This window comes from Psittacula echo (assembly GCF_963264785.1).
Source record: "Psittacula echo genome assembly, chromosome: 1".
NCBI lineage: Eukaryota > Metazoa > Chordata > Aves > Psittaciformes > Psittacidae > Psittacula > Psittacula echo.
The window spans coordinates 99,166,792-99,192,868 of record NC_137735.1 but is presented as its reverse complement, the minus strand read 5'-3'; the positions used below and the strand labels follow the sequence as shown (position 1 = coordinate 99,192,868).

At 39.4% G+C, this 26,077-nt stretch overlaps 1 protein-coding gene across 1 annotated transcript in view; it reads right to left on the bottom strand.

Moving 5' to 3' along the window:
* CACNA1C (calcium voltage-gated channel subunit alpha1 C) overlaps window positions 1–26,077 on the bottom strand; it is a gene marked incomplete at both ends in the record, with an annotated part of 484,825 nt that overhangs the window by 173,917 nt on the left and 284,831 nt on the right. Inside the window, 2 exons of the mRNA XM_080614946.1 lie at window positions 15,699–15,838; window positions 23,235–23,374. Of these exons, the coding sequence (XP_080471072.1) occupies window positions 15,699–15,838; window positions 23,235–23,374 (280 nt within the window). The remainder of the gene's footprint in view (window positions 1–15,698; window positions 15,839–23,234; window positions 23,375–26,077) is intronic.

The following is a 26,077-nucleotide window of genomic DNA, read 5'->3' as shown; positions in this document are numbered from 1 at the left end:
CAGTGCCAAGGATGTGGGAGGTAATTATTTTTCTGCTAATACAGTTCAGAAGAAAACTACTACTTTCTGCAAGCAAGGAGGAAGCAGAGGAGGATTTGTGACTCAGCACAGTGCCTGAGTCAGATCACTTTTGGGAACCACTCAAGTGGTAGAGTTTATGCACCATGCCCAGGCACCAGCTAGGCCTACCAATAGATCACATTTATTTCTGATTCTATACTAAGGGACTGCCACTACAGTTATCTCTATTTCCAAAGCACAAGTGATATAACTAGTAATATTCCCCAAAGTGGATGTTTATCATTTAATAAACATAGGCATTAGCTAAGAAAATAAAAAAAAAATATTAAATATTCATAAATATGAAAGGTTTTTTCCAATTTTAAAGCAAGCCTGGAAAGCAACAGACATTTCTACCATAAAATGGTCCACAGTCATGGCAAGATATCTCTTAGATAAATACATCTGCAATGATTTGTGAGGGAAAACACTGAGGACTTTCTTCACTGGTATTGCAAATGGAACTCATATGGCACAGTTCAGTTAAGGACAGCTGTACAGTAAAAATTTGGAGAGATAGTCCTTACTGTCTTGCTGGAGTCTCAAAATATTAGTGGCAGATTGCTAGATAAAGCAAGTTCTGTGGGTGTAGTGCAACGTTCTGGGCCTGCAGATGTCATTTCTATTTCAAGAATAATAGAAAAGGTCTTAGAATGGGAAGGAAAGGCACGACACAGGACAGAAATCTAGCTGAAGTGAAAGGAAATTAAAACTAGGAAAGACACTTCAAGCTGAACAGTTACTATTTTGGAGTAGGTAATGCTATTTCAATGTATACAAACATACAATTCAAAAACATGTGCTCAAATGAATAGAAAAAAGAAAGTTCTGGCATCTGCTCCCAATGTTCTCATTCCTCCATTTTCAAACCATGTTTTCATTGACTTCTCAAACTGAAATACACACACACACAAAAGGAGACATACAAATGAGCATGTGTATGCGAACACAATTGTTTTATATTTGTCAAGTCTTGCAATACCACCCTTGCCTCATCCTTTGAGGCAAGAAAAGAACAGCAGAACAAAAAAACCAGAAGCCACAACAAAACCAAGCCCTTTATTCTGGATTTTTTTCTATTGGGAAGCAATTCATCTTCAGTATCCTCTGCCTGTCAGAGTGACCTAACTTAGACAGCTAAACAATACAGCTTGCCCCTCAGCCATGGTGGCCACACAGCCCATCTTTTGCGTGCCTAAGGAGGATGGCTGGATAAATACATGCACTGACTTGGGCTTTTTACCTCTTTCCTGGAAGAAACCTCTTCTACCACTCATACAAGCATCCCTTTCCCCTCCTGGGGGGCTTTACCTTTTTTAATAGCTTTTTGTCCAAAGTACATAAGCATTCACTTTCTAAAAAGTTGCTTGCTGATTAGAAGACCTTGCTCATCTTTCCATTCACAATACGTTAGGCAGCTCCTACAAGCTCAACTTTTTTCTCCAGCCATTCACCAGCTCAGCTTAGCTTAGTTTAGCTGAGCTGGTGAATGATCAGGCAAGATCTACAGATTTTTAATATAAAAACCCAAAGGTGTAGTGTCCTTCCCATGCAGGGACTTGCAGACAGAGAAGGACTATGGAGAGAAAAGCCACAACTAGCTGCCGACTGAAAATGGCGTGTGACAGAAAAAAAGACCATTTTGAGCAAAACCACAAATGAAGTTCAGCAAGTTAAATTTGAGGCTGCTGCAAACAAAGACCACAGTGTGCTATAAAGTAGTCTTACTGAGAAGGTGAAGAATGAGTTGAAATATTCACTGCCAGAGTGAGATTCCTAAGATGGGCTGAAAGTAAGGCAGGTAAAAGTCATGCAAGAAGAGCCCTGGCAGTTCCTGGGCCAGAAAGGATCAGCTGTCACCCTTTACCAGGAAATAACTTTGATCTTTCTGCTGACAGGATGATCATGAACTTTCTGAGAAAACTGTTGTTGGACTCATTGTAAAGATTTTATCTATACTTAATCACTGTTAAGGATCACAAACAGGATTCTTCCTTCTTTTATTTGCTCATCTCCCTACAGAGCTATGCAGCCTAGCCAGAAGACTGCACCAGTTCTCAATGAAATGATCTGTCACACTTCTACTTTTTATAATTTCTCCATGCTCAAGCACAGCTGTGAAAGAGAACAGTCTTTCAAGCTCCAGTACAGGCACAAATTTTGGTCTAGTCTTGTGTTTTTTTTTCAGTCAGAAAACTTGTATAGGAACGTGTCAAAGTGCTGCACTGTCCTTAGTCTGGTCAAGCGAACATGAACACCCCCCAGACCAATAGTTGAGTAACCTCTGAAATAAGATAATGATGAAAGAGCTTTGTTTCAGAATGCCAGGTGCTGTTTGTATACAGCTCTGAGGAATAACTACACACATTACTGTGTCCTAAGGATGTAGTTTTTGAAACAAGGAACTAAGGCACCTGGAAGTGCTAAAGCACCATGGTAATAGAAATGGGCTCAAAGCACCTGGGTCTCAATTGTGAGAGTACCAGCATTTAACTGGAGGACTAATGACTTTTTGGGTTACAAATACCTTTGTGAAGTTGCCCAAATCTCAGGGTCATAACAGCATTATTTCGTTATTGTTTATTCTCATAGCTCCCCAGGTAAAGTGGAAATTAGCCCCTTTTGTTTAGTCCTTTCTCTCTTACAAATTCTTTCAGTTGTCTGAGCTATTTCTTCTGATGCTCTAACTTATCATTTTTGAACAGGTTTAGAAAAAGTAATAGCTAGCAAGGTAACAAACGTTAACAGGGATCATGCAAATGTTAAAGTGCATCCAGGGATGGTAATATTACAGTATCGTTGTACTTGGAGAAAAATATATTGATGACAGAAATTGTTCTTCTTGGAACGGTTAAATACTCCAAGCCCATCAACTGGCATACCTATGAGCTACACTGTTTTATCTTCTCATGATAGAAAAAGTACAATGAAATACTTGATAAACCCTAAAACTTTCTCTGGAGATGGCTATCTATGTGGAAGTGCAGCACTGTATAGGACAAACACAGGCTGTATAGCTCTGGAGAAGAAAACTCACTTCACCTCTTAACTTTGGATAGTATTTAAAATGGGCATAGAGGGACTAAGACCTGGCAAGACACAGCATGACATTTTCAAAATAACTGATAAAATTTTCAGGAGTATTTCGAGAACCTAGAAATAGAAATCTTTCATTACCTAATCAGGTAACGAAAAATTTAATGTGAATTACACAATGCTTGATTATTGCTATGTTACTGTCTTGATACAAAAAACTGTATCAATACAATCAACAATAGTGTCTTGATTTCTCTTTTTAAACTACTAAAAATGCTGTTAGTGAAAATGCATGGTACAACACCAAAATCCTTGAAAAACATGGCCAGACAAACCCGAATCACTTTGACTCTTAATTTTAAGAGAAGAGTTTGAATTTAGGAACTGATTTATTCAGTCGTTAATCAGTCCAATCTCAGAATACCTGCAGATCCAGCTTTTTTCTTTTCCACACTAGCAAGACTGTTGCTTTTGAGTTTTATAAACCTGATTATACTTAAAACTCTGCTTTCAGGAATCAGATAATAAAGTAGCTTTAGGGGAAAAAATACATTCTGATATAATAAGCAAAACCTCCTTTAGCTCACTAGGGAACTCCACTATGCTTGGACAGAAAAAATAATTGTTGCAGTTTTCAAAAGATGTATTTGTTAGATTAAAGAATGGTATTTTACTGATATTTATTTTCTTTGTAACTTTATGACTTGCACAATTCAGGAGACTTTTGCACACACTGTGTATGTATTGTTGGAATGCATTGGAACTAAACATTTATTTATTTTTAATTTCTTTTTACATATAATAAGCTGTCAAGAGAGAATCATAAGGTCATCCTGCAACAAACTGAACAGCTAAATTAAATTCTTTACAGAAACAGAAATCTACTAATAAAAATCTGAGTGGAATTTGGCCCCCTCCAAAATAATGATATTAAGTGAAATAACAATCTCCACACTGGAATGTGAAAAGCAAAAGATGGGCTAAAGTTCAAGTTTATATTTTCACCTATATTGTGAGAGGCAAGGGTGAGACTCAACCTTAAATCCTTTTATTGGGTGCTATTTATAATAAACAATCAAACTGTTAGATTTAAAGCAGGCCCTTGTAAAGCTTGTATGCAGTTAAAGCATGTAGGGACACATGGACATATTGGTTTGATTTCCAATCAAGACATCAAACCTGATTAAAAGGAACTTATCTTTTGGTAACTTCCAATACATATTAAAAAACAACACACAGCAACAATCTATGAGAATATGTCAATTGCAGGAATGTGCTGAAGAAGAAGGAACAACAGTTATTGCAGAAAACAAAATTAAAAATCACTAAATCCAACAGCCAATGCAAAACAAGACAGAAATGTCATCCAGGCTGCTAGTTTAATGTGTTAACACTAATGCAAAAGAAAAAAAACCAAGCAGATTTATATAAGATATATAGCATTTGGTAAGTCCCAGTCCTCACTTCAAGTGCGTACCACTGCCTTCAAAAAGGGGAGCCCTCTGCAAGAATGGTATCAGATTAGAAGATGAGACACTTGAAGAAAATTTAGAAAGGAGGTTTTGTAATCTAATAATGAAATTAAATTTCTATAGATCCACATCTAAAGCAAATAAAATTTAGTAAGCCTTATGAAAAAAGTGACAAAAATAAATTTTTTAAAATTTCTTTTATTTCTTTTATTCCACGTGCTATTTCAAGTAAAAAATGCTCCTGATGTAGAAATGTTGAGCTGCTTTAGCATTACTGAAGTTGAAAAAAAGATTCTTTGCAGAGGGCTAGCAGATGTTTTCTGAATTGTGACTGATGTGGCAGGGCAAACCAGGAGAAGATAATCTAAAACTGAAAAAGATACAAGGCATAGCTATTCAGACAAGTCAGAAAAAAATAGTTGCAACAAAGGGAAAAACACATATGGGATGGGTTATTGTTACATGTGTTAAACAGGAATTGGATTTGCTTCTGAGAAAAGAGGAAATTAAGAAAATATCTGATCTCCTTCCTTTTTTCCTGGCAGAAAGAAAGCTGATAAAATGTTAATAGACTGTGCAGGTTAGGTGGGCTCTAGTTTACCTTGGGTCAATATTTCCCCTTGGTCAGAACAACAAATTATTTGTTCCATCAGTGAAAATCTTAAGCATTGAAAAGTTTATTAGTTGTTCATACCAGCCAATATTCCTGTGTTCTCAACTAGCACAGTAATATCAAGCAGACGTAACTTAGAAGGCTGGAGTTGATTTTGGAGAATCTAGATTAAAGAGAAGAAGGAAGGTCTCAAAGGAAGGTCTCAAACAGATTTGTATAGCCACTGAAATTTTTAAATGTATTTCCTCATGTTTGCCGGTTCAGTGTACTTTGCTGTTTTTCTCCTATAGCGCTTGCACAAGATGCAATATTATTACAAATTCAGATCATCATTGAAAAAGGTAATTATTTGGAGACTAAACAGGAGACTTCAAATGTATTCACTGGTTGAGAGAACAATCTGACTGGTCTGCTGCTCTGTGCTTTGCTGGTATTTCGATAATGCTTTGTGAAAAAATCACAATGATGACCACAGGCAGCTAACACTGTTTTTGGAAGGCCAGGACAAACAGAATTAATTCAAATGATGCCAGTAGTGGTGCATCCATGTACTGCCTTGTGTCCTGAGCAAAACACTCTTCCACAAACTTTCCTGTGTCTCGCTTCTGAGACAAATGTTACCCAGCATGTGTTAGTCACCTCTTCAAGGCAGAATGAGAAAGATTCAGGCATGTTAAAAAGTCACAGCAGTTTAGTAACAAATTTATAGACATGCATTCACTTCAGCGAAAATGAACAAGGACTTCAAATCATTCCTTACAAGATCTTAATTAATAAGCAATGCAAAATCTAGCCAATTGGAATCAAAGTATGAAATGACTTTTGATGTAAGCTTGGGATGACATCAGATGTAGCAGAGATGTCATCTGGGAGAGAATGTAAGAAGAAACCAGAATAGATCATATTCTTACTATTTTTGATCAGTAACAGCAATATCTTAGCTCACTCATCATGGAGACAGCAACAGCCAACAATTACAAGTGAGCAACTGCAAACTGAACACACTCCCGCTGATACCAGTTAGCTATAATCTGTAGACATACTTCTGCTCCTTCATGGTCCAGCCAAAAGCATATCTAAACAACAGTGCAACCTGTTCTTAGGAGACAGCAGATGGTATTCTTAGATTTTTCAGATGCTTTAGGACAAGCATCTTAATGACATGGTCTCTCCCTAAGCTTTGCCCTATGCCAACTCTGAATGGGAACTCTGAGCATTACTTGAAGAACAAAAAAACAGGTGCTAGAAAGGAAGTCAGATCCATCCAGAGCACTTTTGAAAACCTCTTACTAAGCCAAGCTAAGATTTTTTTTTACTATCTTCATGTCTGTTCTTTGATGTCAGCGTGGGCTTTGTTTTCTTCATTTGGACGGACTGCCTACACCCTGACGTGGTCCCACATTACGGTTTTGGGATTTTAGTTCTGTTGTGAAGACATGTTCGATAATCATGCCAGCAAGCACGGTAATTGGTAGGATAAAGGCTGACACAGTTATTGGGTACATTCGTAGTTAATGCTATTTTAAAAAGAGCTATGTAGCCAAGATCAAATAATAAATATTTCTCTGTTTTCATTGGCGTTCCTTAAATATGAGAGAAATCTTTATTGCAACAAGAAGTCTGTGGCTCTGTGAGTAATCTTCTTTACTGAGACAAATCCCTTTTTGCTATGCCGAGTTAACCTCTTCTGCCATAAATTACATCATTCTTCAAGTTGTATCACTCAAGGAAACATGCTTTAGGTCCTGATTGTGTAAGCCCCACTCATGGGAATGATTTTTACCTATGGGAGATGTTACACTGGAATAAAATCACTCCCTTGAGTAACAGTGACCTAAGTAAATAAAGGACTTGCAAGTATGTGTAGGGTTTTAAGTTAACTATGAAGAAATAAGCTTAATGAGGACATTTGGTTCAGACTGTTCTCTCTCTTTTTTTCTCCACTCCCTTCCCATTTGTAATGAAAGCAAAACAAATTTGCCTCTTGAGATTAAAAACAGCTAGGCAATGACATGGGAAAGGTGGTGCAACTTGTCCTCACACGGTGCTGTATGTGCTGGAGAGATGGTACAGATGGTTGAGAAGTCTTGTTCAAGAACGAAGGAGAACATAAGAAATCTGCTTGAGAGCACGTTTCCTACATCTTTTAGAGCTCAAGAGAAAAGAAAGAAACTGGACTTGGCAAAAGCTGATGTTATTAAATGCAACAACAACAAAATTTAAGGCAAAATTAAGATTTGGAAGCCAAATTTTGCCCAAATGTATTTGCAGCAATTCCCTCTGTTGTCAATGACCTTTATTTTATAGATTTGGTGACAATAAAATACCAAATATATATTGTCTCCTCCAGCTTACTATAATCTTTTGTACCTACACACAGACCTTTCACACTTTGGAAGCTTTGATCAGGCCATTTCTCCTGTCTCCTCACACTGAAGGCAAGCCAGAATTCTCCACTGGTATGCTGTTTACACCATAACTTCACATGCATCAGGAGGGTAAACTTAAACCCTGAGCTCCACCAGTGTATAAACACAAATCATGTGCAGAACATATGACTGTGAACTATTCTTTACCAGAAACATACACATTTTGAAAAAAAAAGAACCTGTCTTACTGACTGCCAGTTAGCATTTGCTTAAAACTTAAGATTTACTGTGTGCTATTCAACATATTCAGCAGGCAATAGCTCACATATCTTTGCTATATTCCAAACATGTATGGTTCTCAAAAGAGATGCCATTTTGGGTTTCTTGAATTTTCTGTGTTTGTTACCTAAATTACATAATTTCCTTAGCTATATTAAGTAGTGATAATTTTCTCAGGCTGTGCAGAAAACAATGAGAAATTACAGTTGAAAATTTTGATTGTGCACTAAATAAAAATAAATCCCAAATGCAAGCTAAACAACTGCATTGGGTGTGCTCATTTCAGTGGCTGAAAAATGGAATCATCACGAAGCTTGAGCTATGTTGTCTCAGTAGCTGGCAAGCCGAAGCAGGAGAGCAACCACAGGGGCTTTCAGAAGTTCTGCTCTGAAGCTCCCCTAATCCAATTCCCTTGGCAGCTTTTTACATTTTGCTTTTTAGAGCTTTGTCCTTCATCCAGTTTAACAGTGGTTCAAATTCCTTTTCCAAGGCCTCCCGACTCTCAGTTACATGAGCATCTACGTGGCATACCTTCACCACCAGGTTCTGCACCCAGGCAGCAATATCCTGCTACAGTGCAGCAGCCCAGATGGGTTTACCTCTGTGTTGCCAGTCGCTCTGCTTCCATTTGGGTAAAACACACACTATACGTGTGCCAACATGGTGATCCTCATCAAAATCAGCAGGCAGGTCTCAAGGGTATCCAAAGGCCATTAAAAACCTTCAGAACTCTCAAATGATGCTGTAAACAGTCTGGTGGGGGAGCTGGGAAAGTAAGGGAATGTCTCCTTTGTAGGTTGACCACCCGAGGAGTTAAAAATAAAGGCCAGTCAGGTGCTGAGGATGGAGTAAGGCGAATGTCACTGATGCACACTGAGATACAGAAGTAACTAACAGCATGTAAAGTTGCTCTAGGTCTCATTCTCAACCTCCAGTAAAGTGTTTGGCACAGCCAAGCTGACATGGTACTACAAATGAGAACAGCAAATTTCCCCTGGGAGAGGACATTTGAGGGTAGTTCAAAAAAATCACCATTTCATTCTACCTGCTTTTCACAATACAGGCAGAACCCAAGGTTTCAGGAGCAGTGTGCCTGCAGCAAGAACTGGGCTCTCTGCATGGTACTTGATTCATGTTTACTGGCCTAGCCTTCTCCACACACTGGGTAGAGTGGCTCCAAGGATGCTTCAATTACACCCGAAGTCAATTAGTCCTCTAGACAGATTGAGCTTTGCAAAGACTATACAGGAAAGAAAACATGTCTGTTCCCCCCTGGTTAGGTACACCTAAACTGATTCGAATCAGGTGCAGTTGAAGACTATGTCATCGATACAGTACTAGTTTCTAGCTCACAGCACTAAAAGGTCTTCTGATAGGCAACAAGCATCAATGCCTCATTTTTTATAAATCATTCAACAGTGAATTCAGAGTCCTCAAATGAAACATGAGATAGAGGATTTTCTTAGTCTTATGTTAGGAGGATGGTGAGTCTGACATATCCCTATTGTCTTAAACTCCGTAAGTCACTCTCTATTTTGATATGGAACTCCTCCCACATTTTTCTTTCAGTGGGGGGTGTCTCTGAATTATGAGATTGTACAAACAAAATTCCCCTATGATTTGAAATTATTACATTAGATCATATTCCTTAAAAAAGGGGAGGAAAACAAAAGAAATATTACCAGTCAGAGTTAAGAACAATCTTCACTGGAATATACAGACTACAGCCTAAACACCTTGTAAATATTCGAGAGCATTTTTCTCTTACTTCTTCCAAAAACCTGATGCACAATGTACTTGGCAGTGTCCCACACAGACAAAACCTAGACAGAAAAAAATCTGGTCCTATCATCCCTGGGATTTCCTTGCTTCACCTACAACAATACCACAAATTAACAACAAACCCAGACGGATGGCTTCGCCAATCCAGCATCTCTCAAACAGGCGAAACTTTCCTCATGCATTACTCTTCTCATAGAGTCCTCAGGGGCTTTTTTTATTTCTCATCTTCACTGCTCTGTGTCGTGAATATGGAATCATATATATATAGACCTGAATGGCTCAGATCTATCAGGATATTGCAAGTAAAGACAGGGTGCTTTCCTACACATTCTGAAGTTCAAACAAACAATCTGATTAATGCCAGAAAGTTTGGGATAAAGATGGAAGATGACTGTGGTAATGAGAAAACACTGAAATGAATACAGGGTAGAGAACATTCCTGAGACTGAGGAATCATTGTAAATTTTAATAGAGAAGAGCATTTCCGGGCAACTGAGGACTAATTGTAATCAGATGGAACAAAATCTAAAAATGTTTAATTTTTTTATTTATGTTATCTGAAGATATCCAATTTTCACATGAACTCAGAGCAATCATGGACTTCCACAACAGCATTGTTATAAAAAAAGTTGTTGCTTTAGTTAGCTGACTTAAATACATGTAGAGGTAATAATCTCTAGGCATTCATGCATGAAAATTCTGTTCTTCGTTTTAACAACAGCAAACAATATACTCAGCCAGTTACACGCTGCTGTTTCACTGACAGAAAGACATTGCACTGTCATGAGAAGGGCTTAGGATATCTTTCTCATATCCTCCATTTCCCAGTTAAGCAATCGTTGCATCTCAAGTAGACCAGGTAAGTACTGGTGCTAGTGACTTATTTTAAGCTAGGAGACTCAAGTGAAGCTTGAACACATCACAGGCTTTGTGTTTTTTTGTGTTTTTTTTTGTTTTTTTTTTTTTTTTTTTTTTTTTTTTTTGTTTGTTTGGGTTTTTTTTTTTAAAAAAAGGAAAGGAAAGAAAAAAGATGGCAAGTTTTGGTTCTGGTGGAACACTCAAGTTTCGTCTCTAGCTTCTGTAAAGATATAACAATCTTCTGCCCATGTCCGTCTGGCTGGTCAGCAGGGGATCTCACTGAAAATACAAGTATGTGGCACATAATCTACTCAAATTATATGGCTTTCAAGATACCTGGAAGAGCTTATGAATTACATTTGTCAAATATCAGATAGGCAATAACTACCGGCAACAATGTAGTTACATGAAGACAAAGTACAACATAAAGAGGATGAACAGAATGTATGAGATGGTATAATTGAGCTGCATGCATAAAGGTGGTAAGAGATGGAATTTAATAAGTTAAATGGGCGTGAGTTAGCATGAGTAAGAGTAACTGATTGCCCCTTTATAAGCAATTGATTTTTCTTTTTTATTGGATCATGCTTCTTTATTGCTGAATGTATGCTTCTTTTTGCCCTCCTCAAGCACAAAATGCTTAAAGCAAGTTTTAAAATATGTAATAATGTAAAATGGTGATAGAAGAGTGGTCAACAGAAACCTCTTAACACAAAAGGGCTCACTTGATCCTGTCCCTACCAAGCTTTGCAATACTCTACATTCCTGCCAAAGGATGCCACGTAACAGTTTCCAGTCGCTAAAGTGATTCAATTTTGGTGTACATGCTGATTTTGCACTCGTCTACTTATGTCCATCTAGAGGATTGTTTTCCTTCTCTCTCCTTTCTTAAACCAACATATTGATCCTAATGTCACATTGAAATAGGTGCTCTGATGCACATGTGAAGTTTTTTTTTTACAAGGAGACTGCATTAGTATACCAGCAGTAAAGTTATTTCAGCAACTAAAATAGAAGTATGCACTACAAGAATTATGTTAGTAGGACAGTAACAGAATAGCTGAACAATAAAGCCTGGCCTGTGTAGCAACGATATACAGTGCTTACACCTAATTTCTAAAAGTGATTTACCACTGCGAAACCTAAATGTGCTTTTGAAAATATTCACTGTTAATTTACAAGTTAATGCCAGGCTAAAGAGGCTGGGAGTGGATCGTTTTTCCAGAAGCAGTAAGAATTTAAAAAGAGTTAGGAGAAAAAAATCCCCAAAAAACAACAAAAAAACCCCAACAAAAAACAGTTGCTTAATTATGCCTTTTAAATTTTATTTTGTTCACGAAGCAACTGTCAGCACTGGGATGAGAGCTGTGGGATGTATCTAATCTACTGCTCTGCTATGCACCTCATATAGTCACAACAAAACCTGTACTTTTCACTCCAAAAAAAGTTTTCAAGAAAGGAACTCAAATTACAAAAATCATATCAAAACAAATCAATCCGTATTGCACTCTTTGGAAACGTGTAAATACTTAACACCAATTTTTGAAGGTGTAATGGGAACACAAAGACCTTAAATTCAGTGCCTTTGAAGGCTTCTTTCATGATGCTACAATTGTTTTTGAGACACCGGTAAGAGATAAGACATGTCATCTTTTAAATGAAATGTCTATTTCCTTCTTCATGACAAGTGGTCTTGTGAATGTCCATAAAACCACAAAGAATAAAAGTATCATCTGTTCTCTTGAAGATTATGAAATATTTATCTGCCCATGACAGTTATCCAGATGTAGTCTTCAGACTTTGCTGAATTCATGACCTCAAACCCTTTTGATTTTGACTAACGCAATTTGAGGCCTAGGACAGCTCAGTCATTACAAAGATTGTCAAAGGTACCTCTGCTCATCTGCCTGTGGGTGAACCAACTTTGCTTGCAGGTGAACCTCTTACTGTGCTGCACAGTCCCTGAATTCTTCACTGAGATGATTTCTGACAAAAGATAGTCAAGTCCAAGGAACTAAGCACGGATTTGGAGAAAAAGCATTCTCAGATCTGAGGCTAATGTCCATCTAAAGCTATCCATCTATCTAAAGCTTTCATATACCCAGGTGTCTAGCACTGGTAGCAAATGAGAGACAGAATTAGAAGCCACTTTTGAAAGTATTAAACCTTGAACTTTTGCTTCAGTCTCCCCATCTGCAAAATGCAGACACTAGTAGTTTACTTTAGAGGACAATTCATGTGTTTTTCCCCTACTTCTAATCGTACGTACGTGGAGACTCTTTGTATTCTGAAACAGGTCTAAATGCTGAACCTGAACACAAAAAGATGTCCCTCTTAAATTGGATTATTTCCTAAGATTGAGCCAGAGAGAAAAAAAACTAACTCAGAAAAAATGATTCCATGCTGAAGTCAATCTATCCACCTCAGACAACCTATATCCCAATCCTGATGAGTTTAATATTTTAATGCAAAAATTCACCACATGCTTCATAAATTTAGTTTATAATAATCATTATGTTTTACACCTTTTTCCCCCCAGATAGTGGTAGTTAGATCTGGACCTCAAGTCAAGCAGCAGACGCTGGGATTTCCATGCAGAAGATGGCTGCCAATGACCTCAGAGTCATTAAAAGCCCTCTTACTAATGAGATACTACTTCCATACACTTGGGGAGCCTGCTATAATAAATCTAGAGTCTGAAAATAAATTGCAGTGCATGTTACATTCACATAATTTTAGGACAAATCTGTGGAGTTTGTCTCCTCACAGTAGAAAAGTCTACTATATTTTGGAAGGGAAAGGAAAGAAAAGGCATTTCTTTATGGACAGCAAAACACAGCAAGTTCAGTATCGGTAACTCACACATCGGTGTTTATGATGTCTCAAGGACAGAACTTTAATGGGACCCAGAGATTTGACTTCCAAACCTCTGAACTTAATATTAAAAATAATGCAATCCCATAATGTACTATTTATGGTTAGCTTAGGCAATCTTATCTAAAAGGCATCATGAGAAAAGTTATGCTCTAATACATATGGATGTGATAATATCTATCTAGGCTAATAAACAGGCATTTGTACAATTAATAAATGCCCGGTGAAGATTGAGACTGCATTAGTTACCGACCTCAGCAGGCTTTCTAAAAGCCATGTCAGCCCCAAAGAAACCTGGTTCAATAAATATGTCCCTAGTCAGAACCATAAAGACTAATAGAGGATGTCTGTCAGACAGTTGATGGTTCACGTACTTCACACTGGGCTGGCATTTCATTGTCTAGATCAAATATTTTTTAGCATGTACCAGGCTCCCTGGATCTGTTCTGGTTCAAATTAAATAGTTCTCTTGATGAACCCCTCCCACAAATGTACTATTATATAGTCTATGCTGGGATCAAGATCATGTATGCATATAAAATTATGAACCGTGTCAGATTTGGCTCCCTCAGCCTCCTCTGGTCCTAAGGAGCTCCTCTAACAGCACTAGTCAAGAGACTTGAACAGTAGTAACAAAACTCCTTTCACTTAGGCAACACATGGTCTCCAAAACAGCAAGAACTATAAGAACAGTTAAGCTCAGCCTATGTCAGAACAACTCTAAGAACATGTCCCAGCGTAGGCAGCATCTCACAGGCACTCGCGTTCATAGAAGTTTAAATTTGAGTACCATTCCCTTACCATACAGTGGGCATGTAACTATGAAGTGTCAAAAGACTTAGAGAAGGACTAGGAAAGAGCAACAAAACTTTAAGTGGATGCTACTGTAGACTGAAGACCACAGACAAAATTCAAAGAAAGACAAAATTGTCATGAGACAATTCTGTCCAAAAGCAGAGCTGCCTTCTGCATGGATTGAAGGTATTACATGATACACAATTGTCTACATGAAACAACCCACTGCAGCAATGCCTAACAGAGGTGGCATGAATACTGGATGTTAGTTCTGTATCAGAGGGAAAGGTCCTCAGCTACTTAATAGACAGCATTTACTGTTCTATATTTTCTACTCACTCACTGATGTCCAAAATAACCCCAAGTTGGGCACAAGCTGAGGCCTTGCAGACTGGTTACCAAGCATGGCTCTTTGTAAGACCAAATAGTAATGCTGCCAATTGCCTCAGTATTTTTTGCTTCTATCAGTGCTTCACCTCCTCCCACAGAGATTCTCACCTTTCACTTAAAAGGTTTCGACCCTTTATGGGTGTAGAGAAAAGCCTGAAAACATGGCTCTAATACAACCTAGTGGGTCAGAAAACAAGCAAAAGAACCTCACACTTCTTTTACCTAATAAATAAATCATGACTTCTAAACTGATCTCGCAGAGTTTATGGCAACTTGACTCAAGGTTTTCAAATGACTAAGGTTAGAGGTACTTGAAGACATCAAACAAGCAAACTCCCCAAATAAACAAAGATCTCTCCACAGCCGTTCTGGAAGAGATTAACTCCTTTCCTGCTAACAACATCTCTCATTGCTATAAACATGGAAATCAACCACAGCTTTCAACTAACCCTCTCTTCAAAAGGCCAGTGGGTCCCATCTATAACAAACTCTCAAGCAAAATGATAAAATCCTATCACATTGTGAAGTTCATGTTCCACCTCCACAACAGAATTACCAGACTTCCAGTTACTCGTATCTTCATTATAAATAAGAAAATGGATGTTGGATTATAAAAAGCTGCTTGAGGACTTTCTCAGAGGCATTACAAATAATTTAAGCAAATAAGACTAACAGAGAACATGACTGTGCCATTGCCCTATGTCCTGTTGGTTCTAAATTGTTCCCAGTGCTCCTCATCAGAACATCACATGCAAAGAAGAAAATGCAATTTTAATGAAAAAGCTCTTCTCCCTCCAAACCCAACACAAATGGCCATACAGCATTTCCATCTAGGTCAAGTATTTATAATGCCAACAATGCACTGTGACTTCGCAGTTATTTAAAGGATCTTTGCTTGTAATCATAAAAATCTTGGATCTCCCACTTTCATTGTTTAAAAATGTTGCACAATCAGATTGACATACCATGAAACTTCCATTCCCATTCAGCTCTTGTTTGGTCATTGGATTAATATCACATTTATTATGAACACATTAATTTGAAAAAAGGTCTCCACACACCCCAAAAATAATCTGCAGCAAGCTCCACCTTCAAAATTGTTAGACAAACTACTCTTGCCCCATGCCACAACACACACATGCATAAAAGAAAACCAATGACGTTACTTACTAGGAACTCCAGACACCAGCCGTAACGGACGTAATACTCGGAAAGCCCGCAGTGCTTTAACATCGAATCCGGCACCTTTTCCTCCTATTGAATTCCCCCCATCTGCTTTGGTTGCTTGTTCTAAAATTGCACTAAAAAGCCTGCAAAAAGAAAGAGGAAACAATCTGTAGGCAGACAGCAAGGCTTGGGCTAAACAGGAACAGAGATCATCATCATCATATCACCCAAACTATCTCACAGACCTGTGAAGAGTGTCACACATCTCAGTCGACATTCACATATGGTAGAGGAGAGGCAGACTCTTCCCATCTGCAGTAGCCTAATGGTAATGTCTATACCACTTACAAAACACTTGTTTCTGGAGCAAACATAAACACGACATGATCCTCCTTCAGCCTAATGGCTCCTCGCAGCCAGCTATAGACTACTACAGTAACCAGTCTGCCTGGTGGCACATGGAGGTGCACTCCCTGCCCTGGGAGCTGGGGCATGTCGGGTGCTTCAAAATGACCACTCTGGCAATGCCTTGTGCTGAATTTAAAGAGGCACCAAAAGCAGAGCACATGGGTCAGATTTTGAAGGCAAGCTCCATGCTGTCCTTATCAGTCTGGACATACTCAGTGGGAGTTGAGCAGATAGGTAAGAAAGCACAACTTTTAGGTTTTGCCCCTTCTGCTGCTAGCATTTTGCTATCTTTATTAACCAACAATCCCCTCTAAGGAAAAAAGAAATCTCCATAATTAATCCAATCGTTAGCTGCCTGTCACTCGTTTCACAAGGATTTAAGATTCACCAAGGTCACTGCAGGTAGAACATTGTGTAAATCTCAGGGATCCTTCAAGGTGCAAATAGATAAGGGAGTATGCTCGGATTATGTGCTTGTGTATCCATTTGTAAGTCCCTTGATGCACTGGCTAGAGAAAGTGCCAAACTGTAGGAGTCTTATTATTAGAATATTTTATTATACCACTCAATGTTTAATCTCAGCTAGTAGGAGTAACTGCTTTAAGTAGAAGATGTCTCACTCAGAACACATTTGAAAAGGCAGTGCAAAGCAGAAAAGAATATGTTCTTCTGTTAAAGAGCTGAAGGCTCACCCTGTATGTTAATAAGGATTTGATATAATAAATTAGCTTTCAGGAAGCAGTTTCCATTTTTCTGGTAAAACATTAGTACCTTTGGGGGAGGATGGATTCCTCATGAATTTGCTAATGACATTGCTTTCAGCCTTGAAGTAATCAACATGAATGCAGCCAAATTCAGTAGAGGTTAAAAGCTGTTCCAGTAAAAAACGCTTTTTTCTACTCTGCCGGGGAGTGGCAGAGGCCCCTGGCCCATGGCGTGCCATGGAGATACCACAGGTAGCTTGAAAGAAGCTGCCTAGGATGCAAGAAACAGCCTGGGTAGAGTGGCCTCGAATCAGCACTGGCTGATGTCTCTCTCAGACTTTGCAGTCTGCAGTACCTCTGTCAGGATCTCATCTGTACACCCTGACTGGCACATTGCAGAGAGAGCCCTCAAACTGCAAGCAGGGGCTGAGCCGCCTGATTGCTTTGCAAGGAGCTCCAGTGCCTGCTGTCTCCAATTAAAACTTATCAATAGGACTGGCCACAAACATAGGGAGATTGCCGTGGATAGAAAAAGGAGGATTCCTCTACTGAAGCATCTAAGCCAACACTTTTCCCCAGCACTAAATCCACACAAAAATGTGGATTAGGGCAGTGCAAATGCAAAATCAGTTTCTTAAGGAGTTGGTGGGTTTTTTTAATTTCATACAAAGAGTCTTATAAAACTTGTCAGCTGTGACTGAGGAACTCCTAACTGGATCTATTCAAAGCCTCAACTTCAAGCACTGCAGAAAGATTTAACAACTAGGTAACAAGCGTGGGAAAAACTGTGTGTGGGGAGGTTGGATGCTGAGTTTGTAGGTGTTGCAGACTGAGAAGCAGGATGCAGAGAAGACAAAAACAGAGCCTATGAGAAATACTGCGTTGACTACAGATATCACAGTGAGAGATAAACAAGGGCTGATGAAAAGAACATAAATTATTTGAATGTATGTATTTCTTGAGCTGTGTACACAAATTATACAGTTGCAATTTTCTGCTGGTCTTCATAATAGAAACACTGTAGGTCAAATTTGGCCTAATGTATTTTCAGAAAGCTAGTGATTAAGCTCTAGAAATGCGCTCTATTTCTTATTCAAACATTTATATCTTTCTAGTCAACAGAATTCCCATGCTAGATGATGAGTGACATACCTATACAACAGTCCCAGTCTCCTGGGATCCTCTGGAGGCAAAAGAATTCACTGCAAAAGCTTCCTTACGCTGTTTTTCACCTCTGTTGCAATGCTGAAGACAAGAAATCTCAAGGAGCTCTGAGTCAGCAGTTGTGCAAGTCTGAGGGTTCATTATCCTGGTCTCCATTATCACTGGCCCCACGTCTGGCCAAACACCATCTCTTGACAGCTGGCACCAATGGCATTTCTCCTGTCACTCATTCAATGAGCAAACCATGGGCTGCCCTAGAATTCTACATCCTAAGAAAAGCTATACATGTCCTAAATTAATTCAGAAGCAGAAATACAACCAGTAGGACAGCTCACTCCACTGGAGCTGGAACCTACCTTCCCAGATTAATGCAGCTCCCCTGCAGGCCAGCTGGCACTGTTTGTGTGCTCCAGCATTGACTGTATGCTAAATGTGCTGTCTTGAGGTACCCGCAGTCATCTGACTACTGTACTTCAGGAGTAATTCACAGTAATTCCTGCTGCTTCTCATTTAAAAACCTACATTTAAACTTGAATTGTATTACTGCAGCTAATCCTCCTTTAATGCATTTACTCTAGGCTTAGTATCTCCCCTTGTACTAAACCTGCTTTTTACTAATGCAATGTAACTTCTTATTTCTCTCACTTATTTCACTCTCTCTCTCTTTAGTACTGGGGTCTACACTGTGCTCAGTCCGGCCTACTGAATCACTACTCCACTCTTCAAATTAATAGCACACCTTGCCAATCCTACTTCATTGTCCCTACCACCTGCTGAGTTGGACCATGGGCTGACATCGATGACTCAGAGGCTACAGCTATCACATGCTTTTTTGGCTGCAACTCATCATGATCCAGGGGACAAGTTAAAACCTGTTCAGAAATAGCACCAATGATAACACACAGAAGAAAGGTAAAGCTTCTGATGGGCTTCCATCATGGGCTTCCATCCATAAAGCTTCCATTGTCTTCTATTAGGAAAAAACTCCACAACCCATGTACAATTTGTTATTTCTATGAGCTTTATAGACTTAAGTTTTTCAGCTAATTGTTTTCCAAACCTAAAAGAGCTGGAGGGATGTTAAGCTACTAAATAAAACATGAGTTCAGAGTCTTTCAACCCTATATTTACATGGCCAATTTTGCTCCTTGATGAAAACGTCTGGGAAAAGCTTACAGTAGGCATGGTGGAGTGAGGTGTGGTTCTTTCCTTCTCTTCTCAGTAGGTCAGTTAGCCGAAATGCATGCTGCAAGCACAACGTGAGAGAACACTGTGCTGACAGACAAACCAAAGTTTGGACAGTATAAAAATGCAAGAGAGCTAATCTCTTGTAGCCACTGAAAATCTCACCATTAGAAAAAAAAAATAAAAATATAGAAATCGATCTTATTTCCTTCCACCTAACTACTTTCTGCCAGCCTAAATTCATGCCCCATTTTCATTTGACATAATACTTTCCAGTGATGAAGCACAACTAACAGCATCTTGATTTCTGAACTTCACTTGTGACATGACTACTCCTAAATTAAATTAATCTGCCAGACACGAACCATAAAGGAGAAATTAAATTTCTTTCACACATGTGCACGTACGGACACACTCCACTTTTTTTTCTTTCTCATTTACTTGTGAAGCATAAAGCAAGTTTCATTGTTTTTCTCGCTTCTATTTTTCTGTTTCTCTTTTGACATCTGAAATATCAAGAAGGTTTTTTCTTTGCTAGATGACCCCAGCAGCAGCATGATAAGACTGTAAGCTGCTCTTCATCTCTTCCTCTGTGGGCAGGGCACACTGATTTTTATAACATAAAAGAACTTGTCAAGGGCCTCCAGAATATAAAAAGAAAACAGAGGGACTGGTATTTCTAAGACAAAAAACCAGCAGAAAAACACAGCTGAAAGAATCCTCATAGGTATAATGAAATCATAATAAAAAAAGTGGTCTTTTTTTTTTTCCCTCACAGTGTTTACAGTTCACCTGTGATTAGAGTGTGAAAATGTTTGGGTCTGCCCTTTAGAAACTCCTCATAGAAAGACATATACCATGACCACATCTTTCAGTCTGCTCTGAATTTCAGATCTTTTCCAAATACCTTCACTGCTTATCATCCCACATAAGACTTCCTTTCAAATTACGATACCTGTTTTTCTGGCAGAAGCTTGGAGGGTCCTTGCAGAATGATTGTGCTTGGCAGACAAACCACAGTACTGCCAGGAAAGATAGATATTCTTCTAGCACAACATTGTCAGGTTAGGCTTCTCTCAAGAGAAATTTCCTCCAACAGCCTCACACTCAAGGACATCACTGTTATATCCGAAAGTTTTAATGTTTTCCAAAAGAGGAACGGTAAAACTGGAGGAAGCAGGAAACAATTTGACTAACCATTAGTGTTGGAGGGTTGTGCCTCATTAGGCAGCTTAGGGATGTGATCTCTACTCGTAACTAATAATGTTCTTATCCACAGAGCCTCTGATTGATACCCTCACACAGACATTTTTCTTCAAAGCAATGTTTAATGGTGCTGCTATAAGCAGTGTCATAGGCTATTTAAAGATAAGATAGAATCAAGTTTTAAACGACTTAGCTGATGAATAAGCAGATCTCCCACACTGCAAGAATGATAAGCTGTTACAAGTTTACAGGTCTAAAGTGCATCCTTTTTCCAGAAAACGCAGCAGTTGTGTTCAGTGCTTCCCTCTGCTGCTGCTGTGTATTTCTGTGGCTTTGCTAGAACCACTGATGATAAAATCCCTTTGGATACCAAGGGACCTATCTTCAGAAGGCAGGGGAAAGAAAGTATAGAGGCATGCTGTCATAAAAGCTTTTTATGGAAACCAAGACTTTCCTCTAGAATTTATGCTTGGTCTTACACATGTCCATTATCCTCCTACTCTATTGACTTGCATACTTTAACATAAAGGAAGCCAGCTGTGATGTATTACCTCTTCACGATATGTCTGGCAATCAGTGTGTACTAGATGGGTTTAGAGAAAAACAAAGGATTTAAAACATGTCTTTTTTTGTTCCTTTAACTTCCAACTCGAAGAAGTACTTCCCACCTAGCCTTTCCAATTTTTCTGTAGCAAGGACAATCATTGAAAACAAAGATGATTCCTAAGGCAGAACAAGCACAAATGGCAATTACTGTGGCTGTTTTGGGACTTGAGGCTTCCAGTATGAGTCCCACACCATCCTTTGCCCCACATACCAAATAAACCCCTCTACCCAGTGCTACAGCAGTGTCTAAATTACTCAGCTTTCTCAAATAGCTCCATCAATGGGCAGAAAAAGGCACCACATGGAAATGTTACCAGCACTTGCTTTCTTGCTCCTCCCTTTCTCTCACTTTAAAATTTATTTTAAACCTTTTCTATGGGACTTCCTCCCTGGAAAAATATTCAAATACACTGAAATTTAAACATAATGTCATTAGGGGATTTCAGATAGCCCCATGGAAAAGAAGACAGGGCGGAACAGGAGCAGATGGTATCACCACGTAGATTTAGCAGAGGGGTTGTGGAGAGAAAAAGCAGCACACCAGCCTAGGCTGTGGTACTGTACAAGTGAGTTTAAACAGATAAACATCAAAGGAACCCATCTGGCCTTGAAGTGGAATCTGTCACTTGAGATTGTTACAATTTAACAGAGACCTTGGGGTCTTGGCCATGTTTATTATACTCATGTAATCCCTCCCCAGTTACATTTTTCATTCCCCATCTAGTGACTGAGAGCTGCTGAAGGCAAGAGCAGACAGAAGAGCTGAGAGCTGCAGCTTCTGTCATTGGCAGGGGAATTAATTTCAGTCTGAATATCATCTTGCTGATTAACTGCCCTGGTAGGAAAATTGAAAAGGGCTGTACTTAAACTAGATATAATGCTGCCCTATGATTTCTGGAGCCCTGCTCTTTCACATTCCAATGGAAGAAGAAGAGGTAATGCGTCCTCTCTTTATAAAGTCTCTTTCTCATAAAAATGAAAAGGCAGTAATCACATTCACAGGACTTTCATTCTCCAGTCTTTCTTAAATGTAAGCACCAATTCCCAAGCAGGTGATGTATCTGAGGGCATTCAAAGGCAGAACCAGCTATGGAATTGGACATCAATGGCAGGGGATTTTCCAATTTCCAATTACTAATTTGCTGTGGGATCCTCTGGCTGCGAATAGGAAAAAAAGGAGCCCTGCCGTAAGGAGAAGCGTTATGCCCATGTGGAGGCAGAGAGGTCTTGAGACTAAGAATAGGTTCCAGTTTGTCCTCCCTCCCCCTCACTGGGAATTCTCTTTCCACCCACTTTTCCCTGTAATTCTAGAAAGTGGGAGGGATTGGGTAGCATACATTAGTTTGCTGACGTAATTTTGGGGGTCCACCACAAAACTGGTTAAGAAGCTAGATGGACTTTGGCCTGGGCAGAAATTACGAGGGGGCTTGATGACTGAAAGTGTCCCTTTTGATGTTTTCCCTAGGAGCTGATGCAGGGTTTCCGTGGTGAAGAGGTGAAAAGAATTCAAGTTTTTGTGGGCGATGAAATTCTTTAACAATGGAGTGGTGGGAGGATGGGACAAATTACTCAGGCAAAGATATACTTGTTCTCTTTGTCTTCAGGGGTAGTTTATCCTTCACCTCTTCCCTTCAACAACCACAATTCAAATCCCTTGCTTATCTCCTACCTTTAGGTAGAAAAAGAAAAAGGTGTTTTACTTTGCTTTTATCCAAATAAATTAAATGCCAAGCTTGAGAAACATGTAGAGGAATATAAGGGGATTGGAAAAGTTGCAGCTCAACATGGCAGTTGGTAAAATTAGACTTTTAAAATGTTAAAACATTGCAAGGGTCAAAATCAAAGTGTTGAAATCACCAGCAGAACAGTGCATTTGAACTGAAGAACTTATTTTTGTTTGTAAGAGAATAAGAAATATCAGTAAAAGTTCACATGATGGCAGAATTCCTTTGGTATCCAACTCTAATCTTAAAGGATCCAACCTAGATGTTATTTTTAAATATTCATACAGGTTTACAAACAAAGGGAGTTTCTTCCAAGTTGGACAGCCTTGCACTGCTTCCTCTTTTTATCCCTGTTCCCAAAAAACAATTTAATTTCCATGTCTTGCAAACCTTAACATGGCAGTTACAGGAGAAACATAATGTACAGCAGCAACCTCTAACCCATACATAGCGTGACAAACATTCACCCATCCTCATGCTCCCAAAGGTTGACAGTATCCCCATTTGTCAGTGCATTCAATGACAAAAATGTCGGTACTCACCCTACTACCACAATTATAAAATCTAGTAAATTCCAGCCATTGCGGAGGTAAGCGTTGGGGTGAAAGAGAAGTCCGTATGCTATTACTTTTAAAAATGCTTCCACTGTAAAAATTATGAGAAAGAGATACTCCACTCGTTCCTGTGGAAGATAAGAGAACAGAGAGACAATGGTTAGAGTGAATGACAAACCATGGACAAGGACATTTTCTTCTGTCAGAGTCTACCCATGCAGCCTCCAACTCACTGACTTGCCACTTGGGTACACCTAACATGCATGGCTTGCCAGAGGGCTTTTCTCCCTACACTTTCATTGTCTGCAGCTAGTCTGACAGGACAGTGGCAGCAAATTTTGGTTAGTCTCTGAAATTTGCTGCCCTCGCCTTGGCAGGTACTGACCACTGCACAGGCCTGTGTAAAGGAGGTGGGGAGAAAGTCAACAGGCATGTTCTAGCACTCAGCTCTCTACAGAGTATGCTGCCAAATATGATCAGCTATCAGAATGAACTGCATCCAGTCCTTTTCTACCTGCGGAGAGGAAACATAACTGGATGCAATACTGTTGACAGAGATGGACAGAAATAAAGACAGGAGCCCACCTGAGACTGATGCATGTGTTTTACTGTGCCTTCTTTGGGATTCCCTTTTCTGTTGCTAGGGAATAGGTAGGCTGAATATTAGTGGTAAATGATTTACAGATCAGGATGACTAATGTTAGGGGCTTTTATTCATTTCATGAGAAATGTACATGTCCCTCTGAAATGCAGGCTGCAATTAAGCATATCCAAACAAAATTGCTTCCAGTGACAGTACAGTCTGATTCAGGACAAGCAAGCAGGTTTTTGGAGTCAGTACACAAGCTCACCATCTCTAATCTCTGGGGTTTCTCTTATTCCCTACCGTGGAATAAGAATAGCAGTGATGCAGAAACAGTAGGGACCTCCACTTAAGTAGGAGGAAAACTGCAGTATTAAGTAATCACTACCAAAGTACTGCGTGGCAAGCTGAGTGGGAAACAAGTACATGAAAACTAGATGACAGCAAAAGGATACAAGGTCCCTACAAGGTTAAACTACAAAGTGAATAAAAGTTCACTTTAAAGAGCTAAAAATCTGAGTTAAATACAAATTAAAACATCCTAGGCATTTCTGGACTTATCTTACAGCATAAACAGAAAGACAATCAGGCAGGTTACTACTATATTTTTCTTTTCAACCCCAAACTGCAATTGCCCTTTTCCTCTGTCCAGTTAAATGAATATATGACACTTTGATACAATACAGCAATACACAGTGTGCAGGATTACAAAACAACCATTCCATCATTTCACAGCTGTCCATTTGAACATCTTCTTTTCAGCTCCAGGTAAGTAACAACTCACTAGCAAACCATTGATCAAAAAAGGCAATTTCTAGTTCATCTGCATGTTTACACTAACAGGCTATTTTACATGACTGAGAAATTCCATCTGACAGTAGCAGGCACAGGTTTGTGCTTTAAAATATTGCTGTTCTCCCCTCAGACAATGTTTTCACAATAACTGCAACATTCCCCAGTACTTAGTGCAGGGAATACCTAAAAAAGAAAAAGTGTAATTCTGTAGTTATCTATTTCTCATAAACCCTCAAAATGTGCCCACAACACAGAATTTGTCCATTGTTGTTCCAGATGGAGACAGGTCAGCACACTAAGATTTCCCTCCCCTTGAACTCAGAGAAGAAAACAACAACATACAATACAATACTAGCAACTCCTATTTCCCTAGCTTTACAAATAGTGAGTGCATTATTTTATTTAGCACAGGAATTAGCACATTAAGTGCTAACAACCAGAAGTCCAGCCATGGTCTTGGCCACAGAAAAGAGCTCCATAATGCCTTGCACACTCCTAGAATGGACTAACCTGCCGCCCTTCTCATTCAACTGCTGCTGACAACTGAATGGGTACTAATTGATGTACAAATTGTAGTCAAGCAGACCCAAACAATCAAGATCTATGCATACATTTGCAAAGTAAGACAAGCTGCTATGAAACCTCTTAAAAAAAAGACTCCAAACGAACCACAGAATGACTGTGTGATGGGAAGTCTATGCAGTGTCTTTCTGATTGCCCTGCACCTTTGTGCTGCACATGCCTCTATCAGCACAGTGCAAGGCCAGATCCCACCCCATACAGATAGCCTGTGGTAGCTCTGCCTGGGAGGCAATGCCCTACCTCTGAAAAGACAACGTAAAGCCTGTTTAGAGGATTAGGAAGGTAAAAATGGACTCTGTGAAGGAAGAACGTGCCCTGCATTGAGGATGGGAGTAGGAAGTGTTGTGCCTGGGAAGGGCATGGCTTCCCTAGGGACGAATGAACAACTTTTAGGATGGAAACAAAAGATTTCTCTTGCTGCAACCCAGCCCATTAATGGGTCTCATTCCTTATTTCAACCAAGGGCTTTCCACAGTTGTGGGCAAGCCTTCTTTCCCTCCTGCAAAAGTGCTACAGTAGGTCTGACACCACTCTCTCATTCAGACTGCTGCTGAGGCTGCCCTGTGCACTCAAATCACTTGGCATCCCACTCTGTAAATACAGACACGGGCTCATGGTGAAATGCTCTAGGCACTAAAAACCAGCCTTCCCTTAAAATCTTTCCTGGCAGTCACATCCAACACTGATAGCTAGGGGATGTTGAGGAGATCACCCCCTCATTTAATAACTCCAGGTCCAACTTGAAGCAGATTGGCAGAACAATTGAAGAGGAGGCCCTAAAACTGATCCTGTGCCTAGTGATTTAACAGCAGACATTGTCCTTGACCTCTGGGCACCCTCGGACAAATACTGCTGCCAACACTGTCTGGCT